The 24,979-nt window shown below is 45.9% G+C and overlaps 1 protein-coding gene across 1 annotated transcript in view; it reads left to right on the top strand.

Annotated features, from left to right (window-relative positions):
* Window positions 1-23,111, top strand: part of EEF2K (eukaryotic elongation factor-2 kinase) — a 57,213-nt gene extending 34,102 nt beyond the window's left edge. The window contains exons 3-10 of the mRNA XM_006892694.1: window positions 498-565; window positions 2,593-2,670; window positions 3,444-3,506; window positions 13,158-13,292; window positions 13,453-13,641; window positions 15,033-15,157; window positions 21,898-22,076; window positions 23,002-23,111. Of these exons, the coding sequence (XP_006892756.1) occupies window positions 498-565; window positions 2,593-2,670; window positions 3,444-3,506; window positions 13,158-13,292; window positions 13,453-13,641; window positions 15,033-15,157; window positions 21,898-22,076; window positions 23,002-23,111 (947 nt within the window). The remainder of the gene's footprint in view (window positions 1-497; window positions 566-2,592; window positions 2,671-3,443; window positions 3,507-13,157; window positions 13,293-13,452; window positions 13,642-15,032; window positions 15,158-21,897; window positions 22,077-23,001) is intronic.
* Window positions 23,112-24,979: the final 1,868 nt, after the last annotated feature.

Here is a 24,979-nt window from a genome sequence, read left to right as displayed (position 1 = left end):
AAAAAATTTAAAAAAAATTTAAAAATAAAAATGGCTCACTGATACACACACGGATGAAGAAACACAGTGAGCTTTAAGTGCACAATAGGACATTACTCAAACATAAAGAGAAATGAAGTCCTGATACATACTGCAGTGTGAGCGAACCCTAAAAGCATTATGCTGAGTGAACGAAGCCAGTCACAAATGACAAATATTAGGAAAAACCCAGAAACTAAACAAATGACAAATATTATGACCCCAGAGAAAAGAGTAGTGTACAGGTCACCAGAATGTATCACTGGAGACCAGGGATAGGTAGGAAGGAGCTGGGAAAAGAGAATCATTGCTGAGAAAACACTGAGCTGCTGGTAAGGGTTATGAGAAAAAACAGGAATGGAGTCCATATAGGTTTATTCCGATTAAAAAGGCTTGGTGACAGGTACAGCCTGTCGTAGGTTCGTCTTGTGACTCCAGCAGTGGACTCAGTGCGTTATCTCTGTTTGCTCCCTGCCCAGATTGGCCGGTGTTCAGCGACCTTGATAACATGGCACATGGCGACCATGACCATCCAGACAACCACCGGGTGAGTGGACAGAGAGATGGAAGCTGTGGGCCCAGCCCCAGTGGGGTGAGGGGACAGCACACGCACTCCCAGTGGGCCGGAGGGTGAACCTGCAGATTCAGAGGTGAGCGCCCTGCTCTGCTCCTGGCAGGGCCAGGAAGACCAGGGGGCAAGGGGCATGCAGTGAATCTCAGCTTCCTGCCCAAGGCAGACTTTGACCCACTGGAATAGAAAAGGCAACTGGTCCATCCCAGTTCTCAGGACTGGTTAGACTAGTTAGTGTTATGTGGCATTGAGTTGGAACCTACAGGTTTTTAGAGACTGTAAATCACTTGGAAGGAGACGGTCCATCATTCTCTTGTGGAACGGCTGAGGGATTCGAACCACTTGTCTTTGGGTTGGCAGCGCAATTCCTTGCTACTAGGGCAAAAGAGCTCCCTGGTTAGACAGGAGAGAAGCCAAACCAGCAACAGGGAGACCCTCTGATGAATGTCATCTGGCCCCAGCTTTGGTTCATGGTGGATGGTTGTCTCCTGGGCTGTCATGTAAGCCTTAACCCTGTAATAGAGCACAGTTAGCCAAAGAACAAATAAATATATCATAACAAGACATAAAGTAATAAGTATAAGCGAAAAGTAAATAAAGTAATAAGGCATCTATTAAAAGTTGACAGTTTGGTAGTAGATCTCAGCAATTTCTGTTTAATATACCATGGACTGTGTTAGGAGAACAAACAGTTCATCCTAGAGAGGGTGAGACCAGGCTGTTCCTCAGAGGCAAGGATTCTGAACCTTCATCTAACATATTTTGCACATGTTTCAAGGAGAGAGCAGTCCTTGGAGATTGATTTCATGCTTGGGAGGGTGGTGGGACAGAGCAAGAAAGGAAGATCTCAGATGGATTGATTCAGTGACTGGGGTAATAGGGCTAAGTGTGTGAGAGACAATATGGTTGGCACAGGATAGAGCAGGGTTCAGAGCCATTGTACGTAGGGTCACTGTGAGTCGTAGGCAACTCGAAAGGACATAACTAAAGCAATTTTCTATGCTTATTTATACACTTGAAATACTTTTTAATAGAATAAAGAAAGAAAAAGAAAAGTGTTCAGTTAATGATACAGGTGATGTGTGGATAGGATATGGCACAAAGTCAACATTGATAGGCAATGGGTGGATGTTTTGGATATTCCCAGTAATACCAGATTCTAGACAGTGTGAGTGTCACACTGCTAGCCAGAGGTTGGGAGTTCGAACCCACCCAGAGATGTCTGAGGTCTGCTGATCTGCTTCTGAAAGGTCACACCCTAGAAACCCCTGGGGAGCGTTTCTATTCTGTACTCCCGAGGTTGCCAAGAGTGTGAAACCATTCACTGGCAACCAGCAAAGATCATAAAGAAGATAGAAATATTATTTGTATACAGAAGACTTTGGGCGTCTTGTCAGGCTGAGCCAATCCTTGGGAGAAGACATTGTGCTTGGGAATGTGGAGGATCAGAGAAAGACGGAAGGCCCCAACCAGCATAGATTGACGTAGTGGCCGTAACGAGGGATGATCCGTTTCATTTAGGGAGAGAGCTCAGTTGCAGTAAATGTTCATTCCCGATGGCTACCTCATGATCCACAGGTCACATCCATGCACCCAGCCTTTGTTTTTCCACCTGTGAAGTAGTTGAGTCACTTTTAATAACGCTGACAACATCCACCTTCTCACAGTTTAACACCTCTTTTCATCTTCACAGCCCTTTGATGTAGGTGCCATCATTAACTCTGGTTTTATGCTAAGGAAACAGCAGTTGAGAGAGATGATGCAATTCCTGAAGGTCACAGTCGATGAGTACCAGGGCCAGGATTTGAACCCAGGCAGCCGGGCTCTCCAGAGCCCAGGTTCTTAGCGACTACTTTTCTACACTGCCTTCTTGTCCACCCACCGTGGAAGAGACCAGAGGAAGAGAACCATCATGAGAGAAAGGGAAATGGTTGGGTGGTGTCACCACCTTTTCTGGGTACTCAGAGGACCACTGAGACCCTAAGGCCAACTTCTCTCCACAGGACTCTGAGAACAGTGGGGACAGCGGATACCCCAGTGAGAAGAGGGGCGAACTAGATGACCTAGATCCTCGAGAACATGTGAGCACCCCCAGGAAACAAGAGCAAGGTCACCTTATTGTCCAAATAAGGGGAAAGACCCAAAGGGGACTCTTTAGTGAGTCTTAGACCCAAAGGGGTCTCCTAAGTGAGTCTTAAGAGCATAATAAGTACATGTATGAATAAGACAAATGGAGGCAAAATGTAAAAAGGGCAAAGAAAAGTAGAAGCATAGTGGTTTAGGCCCGTGTAGGTTGCACATGATGAACAAATCTTACGGTAAAGCTGGAGCTTTTGGTTACTAAGCTGAGGATTCTGGGTAAAATGGTGCTAGTCTGGGTAAGAAAGCCCAGCTTAACGGCGCAGAATGTTGGCAGACAGGGCTCAGCAGTTGATTTCCCTGAGTGCCCTCCTCTATTACCATGGTGAGGGTGGTCTCTCAGGCAGCATCCTCACAGTTCAGAGGCTTGTCCATGTGTCAAAACGGAATCTGTACATCAAGGCCAGTCTGACTGGGTAATCTCTGGTCTCTGCATTGTGCTTGTTGACTATAAAGCACATTTGGCTACAGGAAGGACCTGACTCCCTTTGGTGGGACTGTCTGTGCCTTTGTTCCACCCTTTCCCCCAGGGAAGGACAGCAGTAAGACCATCATTAGAGCCTCTTATCAGCATCCTCTCAGCTTCCCGCTTCACCTGGGAGAGCTGGACCAGTTCCAGGGACGAGCGTTCCCTGAAGAAGGTCATGCGGGGAGGGCTGGGCCAGTCCCTCGGAAGCAAGACCTCTCTGAGTTCATCTGACTTGTCTCCCTTCAGGGTTACTCGAATGGGCATCGGAGGTACGAGTCTGATGACGACAGCCTGGGAAGCTCCGGACGGGTAATGCGCCTTGAGCAATCTTTGTCCAGTTCCATTTCTGTTTTACCTCCTTTGTGTCCATGGTTCTTTGCCTGGCTGCCTCAGATACTTCCCAAAGGAAGGCTTTGCAAAGGAGCAAATCTTTGAAAAGACGTTTTATTGCCTTTTGGGGGAAAAGTTCATACAGCCAATTCAATTTCCATTTAGCAGTGTCTGAGAATAACTTTCCAATGGCACTGGTTGCATTTTCCATATTGTCTAAACGTTGCCATTATTTCCGAGCTGGTTGCTTTGTTTACATTATTCTTGCATCCCTATCTCACTGCCCACCACCCCAACCTTCTCATCTCTGCTTTAGGGTAAATGTTAATTTTTTGTGTGTGTTTGTTTGTTTTTTAATTATTAAAAGGAGCACAGTTCACACAGGAGATACTCTTTATTTTATGAGCTAATCTGTTACCTAGCAGAAAAGTGACATATACCACAGTAGTTTTGGTTCACTTTAGAGGGGATATCAGGGCTATACCCTCACGAGGTCTCCAGTCTATGCCATTCAAACACATCTTGGCTTTATAAAAATTTGAGTTTTGTTATATAATTTTTTACCATTCTGTCCCAAGACCACCTATTATGGCTCTGGTCAGAATGGTCCGTAGTAGAGGATGGGCACCATCTAGTTCTTCAGGTCTAGTTCTTGAGGCCATGGTTTGCGTGGGCTGGTGGTCCTACAACCTCATTTCTTCCTCAACTCTTCGGTTTCCTTCTTTAGGGGCAAATCTCTTAAGCGGATTGAGCCCCTGGCCTGGGCAGAATGTTGTGCAAGTTATTGGGGACTTAGGGGAGATGACAGAAGACAGCCTATCTTTAAAGAGAAGATAGCAGAGCTCACATATTAGAGTACCTGCCAAGAACTTTGCTCTGTTAATTCATTGACTTCTTGACATGGACGCTATCATTATCCCTTTCATTTTATATGTGAGAACTGGGGTGTTACTCCCCGCATGCCCTTTTTTCTTTCATTTTTTTCTTGTGATTTGAGTAAAAGTTTACCAAGAAGTTTGGTTTTCCATTCAGTCATTCATGTTGGGTTATTTTATGCCTTTGATGACAGGCTCCACATTGTGGCAGCACACTTCCCACTTCCTCTCTGTGATTCTTGTTTCCAGTCATTCTTTCGTTCTGTCCATCATTCAGTTCTGTCCATCATTCAGTCATTCTGTCCATCTCTGAGCAAAAGCCACCCTTTTGATCTTGCAGGCCTGAGTGTTGTACTAAGGGATAGAATTCTTTCCTGAAGTTATTGTTCACCTTATAGGTCTGTTGTTTCACTGAAAGTTGAGCCCCAGGGTGAGTTCAGGCATAAAAGATGACTGAGTCATAGTCTCAGAGGTTCTGCCAGTCTCTATTAGATCTGCAATATGAGCATTTTAAAGATTTTCGGTTTTGTTTTTCATTTGTCTCCCCATCTATTTAGAACCCTCTGTGGCTAGCATTGAGAACAGTGGGGATTCCAGAACACTTAATTGTGCTCATTTGGAATCTATACCTAGACCAAGAAGCTATTGTCTGAATGGAACAAGGGAACACAGGCACAACATGGTTTTAAATCAGGAAGGATGTGTATCCTTCAGGAAGGGGTTGTGTCCCTTCCATCAGGAAGGTGGTGTATCCTTTCTCCATACCTAGTCAGTCTGTATGCTGAACAAATAATTCATGAAGCTGTACTCTGAAGAACATAGCATTATTAGAAGAAGACGACTTATCAACAACCTGTGTTATGCAGATGACACAACCTTGCTTGCTGAAAGTGAAGAGGATATTTAACACTTGCTGCAGAAGATGAAGGACTACAACTTTTGTTAGGGATTACATCTTCTTTAACATTAAGAAAACAGAGGTCCTCATTACAGGACCAACAGTCAACATTATGACAGACAAAGGAGTGAAGTTGTCAATGATTTCCTCTTACTTGGATCATCAGTCAACACCTTTGGTACCAGCAGTCAAGAAATCATGAGAAGCATTGCACTGGGAAAGTCTACTGTCTGGGACCTCTCCAAAAAGCTGTAGAGCAACGATGTCAGTTTTAAGACTAAGGTACACCTGGGTCAGGCCACGGTCTGACTTCTCAATCACCTGCTATGCATCAGAGAGCTGAATAAGGAATAAGAAGGAAAGAAGAAGAATTGATACTTTTTGAGTTGTGGTGTTGAAGAAGAGTGATTTATATCCCATGAATTGCTGAAGGAACAAACAGATCTTGGGAAAAGTGCAGCCAGAGTGGTCCTTGGCCCCAAAATTGACTTCATCTTTTATTCTTTGAACATATAGATAGAAAAGGACATCATGGTTGGAATAATGGAGAGTCATTGAAGGAGAGGAAAACCTCTAATGAGATAGATTGACACGCTAACACTAGAGCAATTAGCTCTAGTGTGTCAGAGATCATGAGAATGGCACTGGATAGGGGAGGATTCAGGTTGGCTGTTGATAAGGTCGCTATGAGTCACACTCGACAACACCTGACAGCAACAGCCAGAATACTCCTTAAAGGCAAAGATGACAGCTTTGTCTCACATACTTTGGGCATATTGCTAGGAAAGGCTTTTTCTCAGAAAGGGACCTCATGCTTGGAAAGGTGAAGGGTCAGTGAAAGAGGAAGGCCCTCAACACGGTGGATTGACACAGTGACTGCAGCAGTGGGCCCAGGTGTGTGAGAGTTGATGGCACAGGATAGGACAGGGATCAGATCTGCTGTTCATAGGATCATTATGAGTCATACTTGACTCAGGGCACCTAACAACAACTCTGATCTCAAGGAAGTCAGCAGTGGTGCCTGAGCACATCTAGTTTTCCTGGTCTTAAGGCCATCAAGGTTGAAGTTCTTAAGGTCCATTAGTACTAATTGTCTAATGGTAATAGTACTAATTAGACTATTTGTCTCTATATGTCTTTAAATTTCTTCCATCTTTTGTGTTTATTCTTTATACTATTTTAATTTATTTCTACTCTAAATTTTATTATTCCCATTATTCTGGTAACTGTAGGGTTTTCCCACTGTTCTTTTTCTAATTATTGGAGTTGGTAGGGAAGATACTGGGTTTTTATCCTTTCTTCTTTTTTTGATGTGTGCATTTATTGCTATAAATTGACCCCTGAGCACCACTTTTGCTGCATCCCAAATATTGTGGTATTCTGCATTTCCATTGTCAGAATGTATTTCACATTTTATTCCTCTGTTGCCCACTAGTTTTTAAACTTGATTTTTTTGTTTGTTTCCAATATTTAATTATTCCCCCCGGGTCTTCCTGTTACTGATTTCTAATTGTATATAGTGTAAAAATCTGAGAAGATGGTTTGCATTAGTTTTACATTTTTAAATTTATTAAAGCTTGGTTTTATTAGCCTGACAGAAGGCCAGTTTTGAAGAATATTCTATGTGCTCTAGGAAAGAATGAATATTGCTGTCCTGTGGGTGAAGTGTTCTTGGTATCTCTGTTAGGTTAGTTTTTCTCTTGACTGGTGCATTTAATCCATTTACATGCAGTGTAATTACTGATAGACGGTTTTGCTATAATCTTTCCTTTGTGTTTTTATTGTGGTGTAGATTTCTTTGTTTACTTTCTTGTGCAGAGTTCATCTTGTTATCAGATTGTATTTCTTTAATTGTATCTACATTTATGTTTACTGAGCTAGTATGATTTTCTTCTTGTTTCAATTAAAATATTTATTAATTTTGTGGTTTACCTGTCATTTATTTTCTTTTTCCTAAGTCTAGTGAGTTTCCAAAGTCTAAATTAATATCCACTCTCTTGATGTCATCCTGACTTCTCTCCATTTAGGAAGTTCTTACCTTAAACCATCCATCCTCTCGCTTTACTTTGGAGTCGTCATCATTTGTAGATTGCCCCTTCTGAGGCTGTAATTTCAGTCTTTCACGTTTGTTTCCCTTTAGAGAGCTTCTTTTCTGGGATGTTTAACAGGTGATGTTACCTTGTGTCTTTATCTCAAATTGTTTTCTGTTGTAATTACTTCTCTGTCCAAAGGAACTCCCTAGCATTTATTAAGTTGATCTGGTTTTCACATATTCTCCTAATTTCAATCTGTCTGGAAATATTTTAATTTCACCCCTATGTCTGGTTTTTTGTCTTTTTGGTTTTTTTTCCATTGAGGCATTTTATTTGCACTGTGTATTACATCCCTAGAAAAAGAATCAGCTCTGGTGGCCTAGTGGCAAGAAGCAGTACTGCAATCCCGAAGGCACACAGTTCAAATCCACCTGATACTCCACTGGAGAAGGATAGGCATTCTTCTCCTGTGCCAATTGGATCTGACTCGATGGTACACAATGAGAAAGAGAGAAAGAAAAAAAGAATGTGTTTCGTCTTGTTTCCTCATGGTCCATGACACCAGCTGAGGGTGTCAGTACTATGAAACCAAACTGATGGCCTGGGAGCAGATGATTCTGCCACTTTTCTAGATCTTTGAGTTACACATCAAAACTGGGCTGATAATTCCTTACTTATTTAACCTGCATGTGAAGTTGACAGCAATTTTCCCCGCTCTGTGATCATGATTGCAAATTCTCCAGGGTAGGCATGCTGCTTCATCATCATGGTCAGGAGCCGAACTATGGCTTTGGAGCCCGGCCTGCTAAGAACCTGGCGCTTGCCTCTTCTCGGCATTGTTGATGCTTCTGAGAGCGTCAGCCAGGACGTTCGTGCCCACCATTGTGGAGGCCCAGAAAGATGGCGGAAAGAGCTCATACCTGTTTTGCTAGACATGTAATTCTTAGCTGGCAGGGTTTTTTTTTCTTTTAAGGTTATATTTGTTCCATTCCTTTACTTTCTTGCTGCATGGCTTCTGCGAAGAAGTCAGGAGTTTAGGCTTTGTTGGTAACATTTCGTTTTTCCCATATTGCTCTAAGGTTTTTTTCCTTTGTCTTTACTGAGTTTTATTACAGTATCTCTTGGTCATGTTCTTTTGGAGCTTATCCTATATGGAGTTTGTTGAGCCTCTTGGATGGATATATATATTTTTTTTTCTACATGCTATTAGGGAAGCATGCTATATGCTACAGGGCCAGTAGGCAACATCATGATAGGGGGAGAAACAATTGAAACTGTTGATGATACCATTTTTGCTTGGATCCACAATCAACATCCTTGGTACTAGCAGTCAGGAGTAAAGAGAGACTTATTGCTTTGGGCAAGTCTGATGTCAGGGACCTCTCCAAAACACTAAAGAGCAATGATATCAGTTTGAAGACTAAGGTGTGGCCATGGTCTTTTCAGTCACTTGCTATGCATCCAAGAGCTGGACAGTGAATAAGGATGACAGAAGAATTGATACCCTTGAGTTGTGGTGCTGGAGAAGACTATGCCATGAATTGCCAAAAGAATGAACAGGTATGTTTTGGGAAAAGTGCAGCCAGAGTGCTTCTTGGAGGCAAAGATGTCAAAGCTTCATCTCTCATACTTTGGACATGTTGCTAGGAGATGCTATTCTTTGGGAAAGGCTATTATGTTTGTGAGGGTAGAGAGTCAATGAAAGAGAGGAAGACCCCCCTTGAGATGGGCTGGCATGGTGACTTCAGTGATGGGCGTTAGTGTATAAGAGATGATGAGGATGGCACAGGATAAGACAGGGCTCAGATCTGTTATTCATGGGGTCGCTAGGAGTCATACTTGATGGCACCCAACAACAACGATAATTCTCTCCACAGTTTTTTGTGATGTTGTTTTGTGTGTCTTGTCTTTAATTTCCTATCCTGAAATTCCCAGTGTAATTCTTGGGCTTTTTTTCTTCTCCCAACACCCTCTATTTTTCCCAGTGACCCACTCTTCAATAAATACCATTCTGATGTTTGGTGTTTCCAGTGTGTTAATCTCTCTCAGAAACTTTTTTATTACTCTTCATATTTTCTAATTCCTTTTTAAATTATTTCAAATTAGCTATTGATTTTATCCTTTTGCTCTATAGTATTTTCTTCCTGAATTCTTCTAGAATGTTGCCTAGTTTTGCCTCAGTTCTGTTTATGTTTTCCATGAATGCTGATAGCCTAAATAGATAGATCTCTTTTTTAACTCCTTAACTTTTACCTTCACTTCCTCACAGATATTTCCTGATTGATTGTTTTCATCACTTGCTTTTATCATTTTATTCTGATTTGAAGTTGCCTGCTACTGTTGTTGTTGTTGTTGTATACCATCAAGTCAAAACCGACCCATAACTGACCCTCTCGCCGGTTTTCAGAGGCAGTTAATCACACGGGAGGAGATTGCTCATCCTTCTCCCGTGGAGTGGCTGGTGGGATTTGAACTGCGAGCCTTCAGGATTGCCAGCACAGCATCTTGCCACTAGACCACCAGAGCTCCCTTGACGTATTAGAGATCTTCTTTGTTGATTTGTGTGTTGGTTTGTTTTATTTTTGTTTTGTTTTGTTTGTTTTGGTTTGTTTTATTCTTGTTTTGCTTTGTTTGTTATTTCCAGTTGGCAGCACTGGATGTGTGTTTGCTGGCTGTGATGATGTAAGAAATGAAATTTAGACTGACCCATCTTCAGAGGAGGACAAACCAGAGCTGGGATGATAAATCACGAGCTAACCCTAAAGAAACAGAAGTTGTTAAGTGACATGACAAATCCCTGGAATGTGTACGCCAACAGGATAAGGGGAAGGGAGTTGTAACAGAGGAGATGAGACTTGGGCCAAATATGGCAAAGAATGTACCTCCTGCAGTAACCAGTTAATGAGGGACTGGAGGAGAGACTTTCGAGCGAAGGTGGACTTAACCTATTTCTTTGTCTGGGCTTGGGCACGCTGTATTGCAAATTCCTTAATAAAGCCTCACCCTCGCTAAACTGATTTTGGGTTGGATTTCCCAGATGCTTGTCAGGCCAGTACTTTGGGTAACTTCTCGACAAACTCATCTAGAATAAAGTGGCCACTTCACCAGCTGGGAGAATGGCCCTTGTCAGGGGATTATACCAACTAGCCAATTGCCAAGAGGAGCTGAGACAGTCCCTCCTAGGTGCTGACAGCATTTTTCCACAAAGAGTAGGAGGGGTTGGGTGTGGATGCCCGTTTAATGATTTTGAAGAGTGTCTGCCGGTACAATGAGGGGTGTTACTTGGTCCAGTGGTGCAGGAGGGAGTGATGGTGGCATGCACTCATTCAGTAGGGTAGTAGGTGGTAAGTGTGGTAGGTATGAGCATCTACTAGTGGGAAACAGTTTCCCCCGTTCTCCAGATGCCGAGGCGAGTGGGGAAGGAGAGGGGAAATGGGTAAATATAAAAGGATCAGAAGAGGAAGGTGAGAAATAAAATAAAACCAGAACATGTAAATGGGGGGAAAAGAAGTAGACAAAAGCCTCGAAAACCAGATGACAAATGATGAGAATGGTGAAGCTTCCTTAGGTCTGAGCAGCTGTGCTGTCTTTCTTGCAGTCTTGGGAGTGTGCGCCCCTGAGGGTTCAGGCGCCTGGCATTAGGTCCACACTGGCACGTACAGCACACGTGCAGCCCCTAGTAAGAGGAACAGGCTGAGCAAACTGGGCATGTGTGAGTCAACCGTGAACTCTCCCTGTCCACTGAGTTGGTGGGGGCAGGAAGAATTATCCCTTAGCCACTAGGAAGGTGTATTGGGGAAAGCAGAGAGAAAGTCCTTCTTCCATCTGGTGTAGCAAAGTGTCTAGTTCTTACTGGTGTTCAGCCAAATGTTTAAAGTCTCTCATCTCTCTACCCCTGCCCTACAAGCCTTCCCCTGAGCATGAGCCTTCCGTCCAGAGGTGTGGGGTTCTTTCCTGCTGGGGTTCCTCACCCCTTCGCTTGCTTGCTCCCTTCGCCCACTGTAGTTGCCCCACACTTGTCAGTCTTTCACCTGCTACACCTTCCTGTCCCAGGTGATACTACACTCACCTGGCCTCACTTCAGATCTGTGTCTGCCCATGGGGATTCTGGGAAGTTTGCTTCTCTTCGCAAGTGTGTGTCTTCACAGTGGCCGGCTGTCCACTGGCACACTGCATCCTTTCTGTACTCAGCCACTGTTTTCATCCTATCTCCCTTTCTCATGGGCATTTAAGCCAATTCTTTATCTTCTCATTTGATGCTCAGAGATCTAAGACATCATCTGGAGGAAGAATGTCCAGATCCCCCCAGGCCTGTCCCCTCAGACCTTGACCATTGCTTTAAGGAGGCTTATGACTTGACAGGCTAGACCACATCCTGTCAAGGGGACTGGACGACCAGATCCTGATAAGGCCTTGGGCTAATCACGTACTGAGAAGACTCATGTCCCCGGATTCCTGAGCAAACTGCCACCCGTCTCAATCTCCTTAATAGCCCCTATAAAAGGAAACAGCTTTTGTCTGCCTGCACATCCATCCTGATATTCCCTGAACGCAGTCACCTGGCATCTCTCTCAGGTCTACTTAACAAAAGGCCTCTCCACTGTTTGGGACCAGTTTCTTCTTCTCTCTCAGTTCTCTTTTTCTATTTAACCTCATCTGTGTGTGTTTCACTTAATGATTCAGATCTCTGTGGCAGCGGGATTGAGTGACGCCATCTTGTCTTCTCCCTCACGTCCAGTCTTACAGGTCAGTTAGGATTTTAGGAGATAGGATCAGAATGTGAGAGGAGAACAGCTTCCCGCTGTGAGAGAGCCCAGCACCACCGACCTCATGAGGAGGTTTTACCTGTGATTCAACCAGAGCAGAGATTAAGGAGTGTGGCTATCCTACTTTACCTGATAGCAATGATTACCTGAAAGGCTTGTTAGAAATGCAGATCTTGATGAGCTCTGGTGGCCTTGTGGCAAAAAGCTGCACTGCAATCCCAGAAGTGAGCAGTTTGAATCCACTAGATGCTCTGCTGGAAAAGGAGGGACAATCTCCTCCTTTACTAGTCAGATCTGATTTGATGGTACACACACACAATAATAAAAAGAATTTTTTAAAAAAAGATCCAGATTTCCTGGGAGGTTCTGAGTCAGGTGGACTGAGGAGCATTTTGGGTGATGCAAACAGTTAATGTCCTGTGCTGCTGACCAAAAGGTTGGAGGTTCGAGCCCATCAAGAGGTACCTCAGAAGAAAAGCCCTGCTAGGCGGTTTCTTTTCCTCATTAGAGGTTTGATTCCTTGGCGTGCCGGAGCTGCCTGGCTTTGTCCTGAGAGAAGCTATAGACAAGGATGGCATTACCTGGGAGAGAGGATTGTGTTTTCTGTTTTCTGCACTCCTTCCCCAGCTCTCCTATCAAAGCAGTTCACGGTCTTGCGGTGTCTCTGGTGACCCTCGGGAGAGAGAGCACAGTGGATTTTCTAGAAGGCGTGAAGTCAGACCATCTCAGGCTTTGTGAAGGAGGGACCTCTCAACCAAACTCAGAGCGCTGAGTGAGGGAACAGCTTCCCTGAGCTGCTGCAACCCTCTGCTGGCTTTTCTGTCCTGTTCGTGCAACTTCTTTTCAGCATCCACAGACTGTCTGAATTTGAATGATGAGAAATGGAGCCATGTTTATCCAGTGACCTCTAAGATCACTGATCCTCTGTCCACTCTTCGGCCAACAAGCTCACATACTAGGGGCTGCCATCAGCCAGCCTTAATGAGGAGCATCCACCATCCATCCTCTTGACGTCACTGGCTGGTAAACTCCGCCATGCCCCCTTCTCTCTCCTTCAGGTTTGTGTGGAAAAGTGGAATCTGGTCAACTCCTCCCGCCGCCACCTGCCAAGGGCTTCGGCCGTGGCCTTGGAAGTGCAAAGGCTTAATGCTCTGGACCTTGAAAAGAAAATCGGGAAGTCCATTTTGGGGAAGGTATCAGCGATGCCCATTTCAGAACCCTCCTTGCACTAACACTGAGCCGCTGGGCTCTCCTCTCTGCTAACCGCTTCCTCCCACAGGCTGGCTGGGGGGGGGCATTGGGCTTGGCTTGGGCATCCCAGTCAGCTGGTCCAACCCTGCAATCTGTGCGCAGGTCCATCTGGCCATGGTGCGGTATCACGAGGGCGGGCGCTTCTGCGAGAAGGATGAGGAATGGGACCGCGAGTCAGCCATCTTCCACCTGGAACACGCGGCCGACCTGGGCGAGCTGGAGGCCATTGTGGGCCTGGGGCTCATGTACTCGCAGCTGCCACACCACATCCTGGCCAGCATCTCTCTGAAGGTGAGAAGGTGACCAGGACCCAGCCAGAGAGGCATGGTCCACCAGCTGTCCACCTGTCTCTCCACCCTGGAGTTAGTTTGAGGCCAGGCTTATCCCAGAGTCTGTTTGAATGGACAAGATTGTTTCTGTCCTTGGGTGAGGAGAAGGGGACTGTCACATATTAAACAGTGGCATGATGGGAGAATCAGAGAGTACAGATGGAAACAAGCAAGGACCACTCATCACTGGGTCAGCACAGGCGTCCTGTGGACTGCCACCTCTGTCTTATCCCAGCAACAGGGACAGATGCTTAATAGACACTTGCTGAATGAGTAGGTAGATGGTCCTCTACGTTAGCCCTAAAGGCTGAAGGGGAGAATAGTTCACATAAAGGGTGTGTGCCCAGACCCACAGATGAGAGACAAGATGCCCAGATTCAAGGGCAGGAGGTAGACCAGAAGATGAATGTGTGGAGCAGGCGGGGACGTGCAGAGTCAGGCTTGGGTCTGAAGCAGCAGGATGTGACAGCAATGGGAAATTCCATGTGGGGTCCGCACCTTCGCCCACCCTGGTTTGTGTGTACAGGGGAAAGAATTGCCGCTGTCCTGGTGAGGAACAGGATCTAACAAGGCCTTTCCTAGGGAGAGTTTGGAGAACCTGTGAGAGTGTGTGACCTTAGTGAATCTCTCACCACCCTCCCTGTCAGTTGGCAAAGGTTGTGGATGGATGGGGTGACCGGGCCAGGCTACGCTTACCAGGAGCATGGGGCACTAACCCTCTCAGTGGGCCTGGCCATAGCTCAGCAGACAGGTCATCCCATACCAGAAGAGGTTGAGAGACACTCCAGAGCCCTTTTGTTTATTTAACTTTTTAAGTAGGTAAGACATTCATAGGAAGTTTTTAGTTTTATTTCGTAGGTTTTCATACATGTTTTCTATTATTAATTACTATTGATCAGTGACATTTATCACCACACCTCCCCACATCCTCACTGCACTTTACTCATTCCTTCACTGCCCAATCCATCCACTAGTCTCTGCTAGCCTCATGATGGTTTTCCCCCCATAAGATGTTTTTTAAAGGTTTTTCCTAATAAGGAAAAAATTTACAGTAATGTTTCCCTCCCACCGTGTTTCTCATTCCATTCTCCCAACAGTTCTATATAGAGAAATACGTAGTGTAGATTTCCACAGTGGCTACAACACTGGTCAGACACAGCCGCGACTGTCTGATGGCACAGGGCTGGGCAGTGTCTGGCTCTGTTGTAAATAGAGACCTTGTGAGGCAGAGCTGATCTGACAGCTCCTCACAACAGCGCAGAGGATGAAGATTGATTAGCGGCAATCCAGGCAGCGCCTTCTAGCTCAACCCTCATGTGCTTTCTCTCTCCGCCCTTTGGTTTGTGTTGACAGGAGACGGAAGAGAATAAAACGAAGGGATTTGATTACTTGCTGAAGGCAGCAGAAGCTGGTGACAGACAATCTATGATCCTGGTGGCGCGGGCTTTTGACTCGGGTTGGAACCTCGGTCCAGACAGGTACAGCAGCACTGCGGTCCAGGTGGGCATCTGGGCTGCAGGTGGGAACCTCACTGGTCTAAGTCACCCCTCATCAGCCCAGCAAATGCGGGCAAGTTCTTTTCTCTTCTTGGCCTCGGTTTCTTCATTTGTAAAATGAGAATACTTCTAGGACATGCATCCTAAGGTTCTTGTGTGAGGGTAAAGTGAGATGGTGTTTGCATAGGACTGGGCTCAACACAATGGCTGTCATTGTCACTGTTACATAGAAATATCTACCTGGGAGAAGGGTGCAACAATGAATGAATGAAATTCCAAAATCTCTGTAGATGTTCATGGAAATGAAAAAGAAATAAATAAATTTATAAAAAAAAAGAAATATCTACCTGAGGAAATGTCCCTACATATTAAGATAGTTGTGTTGTTGTATTAGGTGCCATCAAGTCAAGTACGACTCATAGCAACCCTCTGAACAGATCTGAGCCCTGTCCCATCCTGTGCCATTGTCACCATCTCTGACATATTTCAGCCCCTTGCTGCAGTTACTGTGTCTGTCCATCTCATTGAGGAGCTTCCTCTCTTTCATTGACCCTCCACCCCACCAAGCATGAAGTCCCTTTCCAAGGAGTTGTTGTTATGTGCTGTCGATTTGCCTGCGACTCATAGTGACCCTGTGTACAACAGCCCTATATCCTGCTCTGTCCTGTTCCAGTCTCACTGCCTCCGACATACCTACCCCCTTTGCTCCAGTCACTGAATCAATCCACTGCATGGAAGGGTCTTCCTCTGCTGCGCTGTCCCTCCACCCTTCCTTCTCCAAGGACTGGCCCCTCCTTGCAACATGTCCAAAGTATGTCAGACGAAGCATCAGAATCCTTGCTGCCAAGGAGCAGCCTGGCTTCACCCTCTGTAGGACAAACCTGTTTGTTTTCTTAGCAGTCCATGGTACATTCAATACTCTTCTCCAGCACCACAGCTCAAAGACATCAATTCTCTTTCTATCCTCCCTAGTCATTGTCCAGCTCTCTGACTCATAGCAAGTGATTGCAAAGACCATGTCCTGTATTAGAGTGACACCATTGCTCTTCAGTACTCTGGAGAGCTCCCTAACAGCAGACTTTCCCATCTCAATACGTCTTTTAATTTCCTAGCTGCTGGTGCCATGAGTGTTGACTGTGGAGCCAAGCAAACTAAAGCTGTTAACAATTTCAATCTCTTCACCATCCATCCTAATGCTGCCATTTGGCCCAGTGGTGAGAATCTTTGTCTTCTTGATACTGAGCCTCAACCCATATTGAAGGCTGCAGTCCTTGACCCTCTGCAGCAAGCACTTCAGGTCCTCCTCAGTTTCAGCAAGCAGGGTTGTATCATCTGCATAATGCAGATTGTTGATTAATCTTCCACCAATCCTGATGCCACATTTCTCCTAATAGAGGCTAGCCTCCCAGATAATCTGTTCTGCATATCCAAGGAATAGATGATTTAAATTCCCACCTCCCACTTTGATTCCTAATAAGTGCATCTCATGCACAGCCACCACCACCAGTCAGTAGAAATTTGGGTGTTGCTATAATCCTGAATAAATTTCAGTAGAACGTCCCACGTAAGATGGGATAGGAAGAAAGGCCTGGCAAACTATTTTCAACAATCAGCCAATGAAAACCCTGTAATGGGAGACCTTGCTGTTGTTGCCTGGTAAACACACACAGGGGGAGACTGACCTTCTTTCTTCCTTAGCTGGTGGATTCAAACCGCGTGCCTTTGGGTTAGCTGTGCATCTCTTTACCTCTAGGCCAGCAGAGGGAAGCACTGTAATGGGTGGTGCAAAATGTAAAGTGTTCATCTACTAACGAAAAGGAAGGCGGTTTGAAACCATGTTTGAGGCACGTCAGAAGATAGAAGATAGGCCTGGTGGTCTGCTTGTGAAAAGTCACGGTCTTAAGAACCCTCCAGAGTGGTTCTGTCCTGCAGTATATGGCCTGGCCCTGAGTGGAAAGCCGCTCAACCGCAGCTGACAGAAACTGGCTTCTTATCTGAACAGTGGGACCTGGCAGAGTCATTCATGTGAGAGTTAAAAGAGAGACCATGTGTGTGGAGCTGATCAAAACCAGAACACAGTACAGATCTTGGTCATTGTATCCAAGACCAAGACCGGGCACAGGCAGTACAGCAGGACTGAGCTTCCTTTTGTCCTCTCTGCTTTGGGTCTCAGGAGTCAGGGGCTGAGTCCACATCTGCTAACAACAGGGCTTCTGTTTTTGTTTATATAGTTTTCACTTTTGAGATGAAAGGAAGAATAAGGTCTCATGGGTGTGAGTTTTCTAGAAGGGCTTTGAGACTCAGGAGTGACTGACCCCTGCAACTGTCAGTAACTTTTCATTTGTTCTTCGTGCTAGGTGGCCAACATTGGTTCATCAGTGGGCGGAGGGAAGGGTCTCTCATCTTTGAGTCCACTCCCCTACCTTGAAGCAACAGGTCCCCAAAATAGTGGTCTCTTAGGAGCAGTGGAAACATGGAGTGCTCACCCTCTTTGGTTCTGTGGGAATTCACCTGCCCCACGTTGTCCCTGAGAACGCCTGGCATGTTCTGGAAGGTTTTTGGGAGGAGCACATTCTTCAGAAACCTTCACTATTGAAGCAGATTGGCAGTGTCCTCTTCTTTGAGGTCAAAATGTTGACTCCCTTTGTGAGTCAGAACTGTGACCCTGTAACAGTTTTGCCCCATGGCTAGATCTCAGGGTAATCCTCTGGGCATATGGCATCCTGCCCATATGATAGATAACACAGTCTAAAATTTACCAGATGCCCACAGCCTCATACATCATGTGTGTGTGTGTGTGTATGTGTGTGTGTGTGTGTGTGTGTGATTTCTTTTAGAGGAATCAGCAAAAAAATAGTACCTATAAGCAGAAGTTAAAGATGTCCAACTTTTCTAAATTACTGTGTTGTTGTTGTTGTTGTTATGTGTTGTCGAGTCACCTGCGACTCATAGCGGCCCTATGTACAACAGCCCTAGACCCTGCTCTATCCTGTGCCAATCTCACTGTCTTTGACACACCCACTCTGATTAACCCAGTCACTGAATCATTCCATTTCGTAGAGGGTCTTACTCTCCTGCACCATCCCACCACCCTCCCAAGCATGACGTCCTTCTCCAAGGACCTGTCCCTCCTTACAACATGTCCAAAGTATGTCAGACGAAGCCTCAGAATCCTTGCCTCCAAGGAGTAGCCTGATTTAACCCTCTCTGGGATGAACCTGTTAGTTCTCTTAGCAGTCCATGGTATATTCAGTACTTTCATCTCTGATATTCACTACTCCTCATCTACAGAGCTGTCCTTGTCTCTGTCTTTGGATTCTGTAATTTACTGGAATCTTTCACAAAAACCAGAGGCCATCCGGGAAACACCTCATGCAGTAGTGGAATCTGGGAAGTCCCAGATCTGTGGGTCAAGTTCTGTCTGGAGGGCTTCTTTGTCTTGTGTGGCCTAAAGGGTTGTAAACCCAAACCACCAAATAAGAAGATGGGTCACCAGTGCATAAGGCAGCTCCCACTCACGTGACTGCCCCATCAGCTCAGATGATAGGCTGGCTGCTGGATCGGGTCAGCTGACCCGCCAGTGGGTTTTCAGAGGCTGTAAATCGCGTGGGAGGAGACTGCACATCTTTCTCCTGTGGGGCCACTGGTCAAGTCAGACTGCCCTGCTATAACCAGTGCAACCCCTGCCAGAGCTCCCTAATGGTGAAGACTGTCCCATGAACCCTGGAGACAAGCCAAGGCTATTAGCTTTCACCACTGCTAGTCAGCAGCATTCTTCTGGAGCTCCTGTCTGAAAAGTCACTGAAGGGTCAGTTATAAATCAGTTCTGACTTGATGGCACAGAACAACATGATTCTTTCTTATTTGACTTTTAACAGGCATTCACTCCCCTGCTTATTCTGGGTTTGAAGACGTCTGTTTCTCATACATCTTTATGGCCTTGTCCCAGAACTGTAGAGCCCAGTTTTGAGAACAAATGCGCATCTCTGGCACAGATGGGGCAGGTGTACCTAAGGAGTAGGAGGAGCCTTGGTAGTCCAGCAGTTCAGAACTTGGTCAGCAGTTTGAACCCATCATCTGTGTCGTGGAAGAAAGATGTGGCAGTTGGCCTCTGTGAAGACTGCAGCCTGGGAAACCCTATGGCAGCAATGCTTAGTCCTATAGGGGCCATTATGAGTCAGAGCCAACTCAGGGGCAGTTGGTTTGGGCTTGTATATAAGGTAGGGCCATAAAATGGAGCAAGGCCCAGATTTATAACTAAGGAGCTTTAGTCCTCTCAGCTAGGTCTTGGAGAAAGGGCAGCCAGAGTGCTCCTTGGAGGCAAAGATGCCCAAGATTTAGGATCCTGGTGTATCATAAAAGCTTTACCATCTTCGCCTCACATAGCAGGAGGTGCTATTCCTTGGAGAGGAACTTCATGTGTGGAAACTAGGGACATCATGCTTGGAAAGTTGGAGGGTGATCAGAAGAGAGGAAGGCCCTCAACCAGGAGGATTGACAGAGTGACTGCTGCAATGGGCTCTAGTGTGTCAGGTAGTGTGAGGTTGGCACAGGATAGGACAGGGTTCAGATTTGTTGTTTATAGGGTCGCTATGGGTCGTACTTGACACAACGGCACCTAGCAACAACAACAGTCCTTTCAGAAAGGCACGTGCTCTGAATCTACCAGCTGCTCCGCAGGAGAAAGAGGGGCAGGCTTCTTCCAGGTGATTTACAGCCCCTGACATCCCGCGGGAGGATCAGCTATGAGTCAGTAGTCAGTGGTACATAACAACTAACAGTCCTCCCAGAAGTTATAGTCTACAAGGAGAAGGAAAGTTGTTGGGAATCCCAAGGTCATGTTGAATGGAGGTAGGCAGTGAGGGTCCCCTGCTTTCTCTCTTTAGTATTGTTGGGGCAGTTTTATTTGCTCTGCAGAACTGGGGAGGATTATAGTTGAACAAATAAGAGCTCTTCTAGTCCAGTGTCAACAGCTGCCTGCACTGGGTGTGTCAACAGTCATTTTCAGATAAGTTTCCTTATACTCTGTTTATAAAGTAAAATGGAGTCAAGGTTATCTGCTGAAAACTTACAGTCAGACATTTGTTTACAGTTGCTCACTCAGCAAACACTCCTTGAGCCTGGGCTCTGGGGCACAGTAGTGAACTCAGCCGTGAGTTCCCTGCCTCCTTGGAGCACGAGCTCTCATCTAGGGAGACTGATAATAAATACAGGAACAAGTAAACAGGAGAACTGCAGATAGAGGCCATGGTGTCCAGAAATAGGGGAAAGAGAGGAGGAACCAGCTGTGTAAAGAATTGTGGGGAGAATGTTCCAGTCAAAGGGAATAGCAGGTTCGAAGGCCATGGTGCAGGCAAGAGCTTGGCTTGTTGGCAGGAGAGCGAAAGCGAGAGCGAGAGAGCCCCCTGTGAGCCTGGCATAGAGGGGGATTTGCAGATGCTGAAACTGGAAGGCAGACAAGGCCTGTCAGGGAGCTAGGGGGCAGGCAGGAAGCCATCACAGACACTGCTTCTGGAACATTTCGTGAGATTCAAAGGCTGCCTTACGTGGGTATCTTTCTGCTTTTTCCTGATGGAACTGTAGTTACCCACATGTTCAATAATACGAAGTTGTTATTGTTGTTGTTCTTGTTGTGTGCCATGGAGTCAGAACCAACTCCTAGCTGACCCTCCAGCAGGTTTTCAGAGGCAGTAAATCGCATAGAAGGGGATTGTGTATCCTTCTTCCACTGAGCAACTGATGGATTTAAACTGTGTGCCTTTGGGATTGCATCACAGCTTCTTAGTACTAGGCCACCCGAGCTCCCAAATGTGCAGTTAGAACACACGCATAAGAGGTCTGTGCTCCTGTTTGCTCTGTCTTTTGTGGTTTTAGGTTTAGTTGGAACCTAAGTATATCCTTGGCAGTCTGACCATGTGTGTGCTGCAACAGGAAGAACATTGAGGACAGAATAGAAAGGAGCCCTGGTAACACAGTGGTCAAGTTCTTGGTTGCTAACTGCCGGGTCAGCAGTTCATGTTCACCAGCCGCCCAGTGGGAGAAGGGTGTGGCAGTGTTCTCCCATGGACTGCAGCCTTGCAAACCCTCTGGGCACTTCTACTCTGTCCTTTAGGGTTGCTGTGAGTCAGAAGATAGCAAGAGGAGAGGTAGTGGTGGGTCCACATTAGAGCATAAGATGGGGTCAAATGACTGCTCTTGGTCAGATGGCCTTGGAGCCCTCAGCAGAGGGCCCACCTCACCTCTTCTACCCAATCCTAAGGGCTCCCAATTAGCTTGGACACCCTACTATCCCATAGGGTGATTTGAGGAAAAGGAGAAAATTGCTTCCCTTCATTAAGATCCTCTACTTTCTTCTGTTGGGAAAGTCCTGTCATACTCCTTTTTTTTTTTTTAATTGTATTATTTTTACGTATACCGTCAAATCAGTTCTGACTGGTACAGGAGGAAATTGCCCCCTCCTTCTCCAGCAGAGCGTCTGGTGGATTTGAACCACGTACCTCTGGGATTGCAGTGCAGCGTCTTGCCATTAGGCCACCAGAGCTCCCTTGATACCCCATTTTTGTGAGGGGAAAGTCAGTCCATCTTGCTCCAGGAATAAATACACTCGACGGCACCCGTGGGATGTGGTGGGGGTAGATACCCAGGATAGGAACTGGAGGTGTGACCCTGCTGACATCCCTGGCTCGCTCCTGTTGCCATGGTGATCCGTGTCTTTCCACAAGGTCCCCAGACTGGTCAGAAGCCCTGCGCTGGTACAGCACTGCCTTGAAGACCACGGACTGTGATGAAGGCGGGGAATACCATGGGATGCAGGATGAACCCCGGTACACCTTGCTGGCCAGGGAGGCTGAGATGCTGCTGAAAGGCGGCTGTGGGCTGGAGAAGGACCCGCGGAGATCAGGTAAGGCTTTGGGGTGGGCCGGCTGCACAGAGGTGGCAGGATTCCCCCAGTCCACTGGGAGTCATGGCAAAGTGCAAGGCTGGTGTTCCTCCCTCAAGAACGTGGTGGCTCAGGTCTAGGAGAAAGGACCACACTGGCCCCATGTTTGGCCACTGTAGCCCAGGAAGGGGCTTTATGGAGCGCACGTGTAGATGAACATCTGTATTTTAATGGTTAGTTACTAGTGCTTTGGCAATTTAGTGCCAAAGCTTTGAGCTGCCACACCAAAGGCAAAAAGTTTGAAACCACTAGCCACTCTGTGGGAGAAAGATGGATGATTTCCTCCTAGCTGATCTACAGCCTCTGAAAACCTGCTGGAGGTCAGCTATGAGTTGATTCCAACATAACAGCAAGAAGTTAACTACCAGTGAAAAATCCACTGCCATAAAGTTAATTCCAACCCGTGACTGCTCTGTGGGGTTTCTAGTGGCTGAATTTTGAAAGCACATTACCAGGCCATTCTTTGTCGTCACTTTTGGGAGGAATTAAACCACCAGGCTTTCATTAGCAGTCAGGCATATTAAGTATAATCCCAGAGATTCCTCTTGGATACAAATTTTGTATTTATTTGCAATTTTAAAAACATAATGTTTTCGGCCTGATCATCATTGGCTCATATTAAATCAACAGCTCACATTGGCTGCGCCTTAAACCAATCACTAGTTTACCATGTCTGGGCCAATCCCGATGGCTTATTGTGCTTGGAGGCGGGCTTAGATTGCTGATTGGCCATTGTGGAATTATATGCCGTTCTTATTGGCTCGTGGGGGAGGAGTCGTGGTTTCTGCGATGGAAATCCAGTTGTTGCCCCGGGAAAGGGAAGGCTTCAGGGCTGCACAGCTGTCAGTTGTGTTCCCTCCTTCAGCTCCGCTTTGCTGCTTTTCAGGCGATTTGTACACAGAGGCAGCTGAAGCAGCCATGGAAGCCATGAAGGGCCGCCTGGCCAACCAGTACTACGAGAAGGCAGAAGAGGCCTGGGCCCAGATGGAAGAATAACGCGCCCAGAGAGCCGCAGCCGCAGGAGCAAAAGGACTAGGAGAAAACAAACAAGACTTACTGGGTTGGGGGTGGGAGATGGGCTATTTTTAATGTGATATAAAAATCAACTTTTGTATTTCCTATTTGCACTCTTGACCGTGCCTTTGCTCCAAGCAAAGGCACCTGCTGCCCCCTAGGGCAGCATTTGGGGAGTGGGGATTGAAAAAGCAGCATAATGAATGAACCAACATAGGATTTTGAGTTTTGTTTTGTTACGTGTGCGAATGCTCTTCTGCCTTAAATGGGAATATGAGAGCCTCGCTCACTCGAGCAGGACTGAAATCCGAGGCCCGCAGCCCGTGTATATCCCGATGATCGAGAGAAAAGATCTGCACGCTCGTTATTGATGGTAGAAGTGAAGTCATCGAGACTTTGCAGAATGCCTCCTTCCTCGGAGTCTCAGAAGCCACAAAACATCTTCCCGTGGATGAGAGACTAACACCCAGACCCTCCTGCTTGTTTTCTAACCTTTTCCTGGTAATCTCCTTCCCCTAGCACCACGGATTGTCTGGGATGCAACCAGAAACTGGTTTTGCGCATGCTTCCTGCAGTGGGCTTTACTGAAGAGGTTTGACTTTTATACACACACGTGACTACCTCTAACTTATGCATCAGCAAGTGTGGAAGTGGGTGCACCCCAGAGCTGCTGGGTGGGTGACAGGACAGTGGCTTGGAATGTCGGAGCCTTCCAGCAGACACATCTCGGGCATCTCAGTGGCAGCTGACACATGCGACTGAAGTGTCTTTTGTACAGAATTCCTAAGTGCTATTTTAGCAGCTGATGTCCTGCAGTATCTGTTCCCTAGCCCCTTCTTGGGCATCTTCTCTTTGGAACTAGATAAGTTCTCTTTTGCAGCATGATGCTTTCAGCAGCAGCCCCTTGAAATGGATTCTCTTAAGATGTTTGGGAATGAGAGAACACAGACTGTAATTCTGGTAGTTTCCCAAAGGCTTGGTTATCCTCATTTAATGAGCCTTTCCTTTGAAAGGTATTCAGCCAGCTTTCAGTTAGGTATTTCAAATAGAAAAAAAAAAGAGGTGGTATTGGTCAACCCCAAGTGCTATGTGTTCATTAAAATAGGAGTGTCACCACTAGTGCCAGTGAGTCGGGCACCTGTGTAACCATTAGGCTCCAAAGTCCACAGTGTGCCTCTAATATAAAAGTCAAGCAGAGTCAAGCTTACTCTTGAAATATCCCCAAAATCTCCCCTCAAACACTACCCTGGATATTCATATATGGACATAATAAAGTCAGTTTTCCTATGGAAGTTAGCAAGGAAACACTGCATGGTTCAAAATCAGGAAAGAAGTACATCAAGGATGCATTCTGTCTGCATACCTTTTCAGTGTCTGTATGTGGAAGTGATAATTTGGGTGACTGGGCTTTATGAGGAGGAATGTAGTATTGGGATTGGAGGAAGACTCATCAACTACCTACTGTATGCAGATGACACAACATTACTTGCTGAAATTGAGGACATGAAGTGCTTGCTGCAGAAAGTCAAGGGCTATAGTCTTCAAAATGAATTGAAGGGTGCTCACTTTGGGAGCACATAAACTAAAATTGGAACGATAAAGAGAAGTTTAGCATGGCCCCTGTGCAAGGATGAGATGCAAATTCTGGAGCATTCTTTCTTTTTTCTTCTTCTTCTTTTTTTTAATGAATTGAAGGTCAAGACAAAGATTGTCACCACTGGGCCAATTGGCAACACTATGATAGATGGAGGAGAGATTGAGATTGAGATTGTTAACAATTTCAGCTTGCTCAGATCCACAATCAGTACTCTTGGCACCAGCAGTCAGGAAATCAAAATACTAACTGAACT

The sequence above is a fragment of the Elephantulus edwardii genome, unplaced genomic scaffold (assembly GCF_000299155.1).
Source record: "Elephantulus edwardii isolate Elephantulus edwardi_28Jun2011 unplaced genomic scaffold, EleEdw1.0 scaffold00117, whole genome shotgun sequence".
In the NCBI taxonomy this organism is placed as follows: domain Eukaryota; kingdom Metazoa; phylum Chordata; class Mammalia; order Macroscelidea; family Macroscelididae; genus Elephantulus; species Elephantulus edwardii.
The sequence above is the reverse complement of the archived record's forward strand: the minus strand, read 5'-3'. Positions and strand labels throughout refer to the sequence as shown.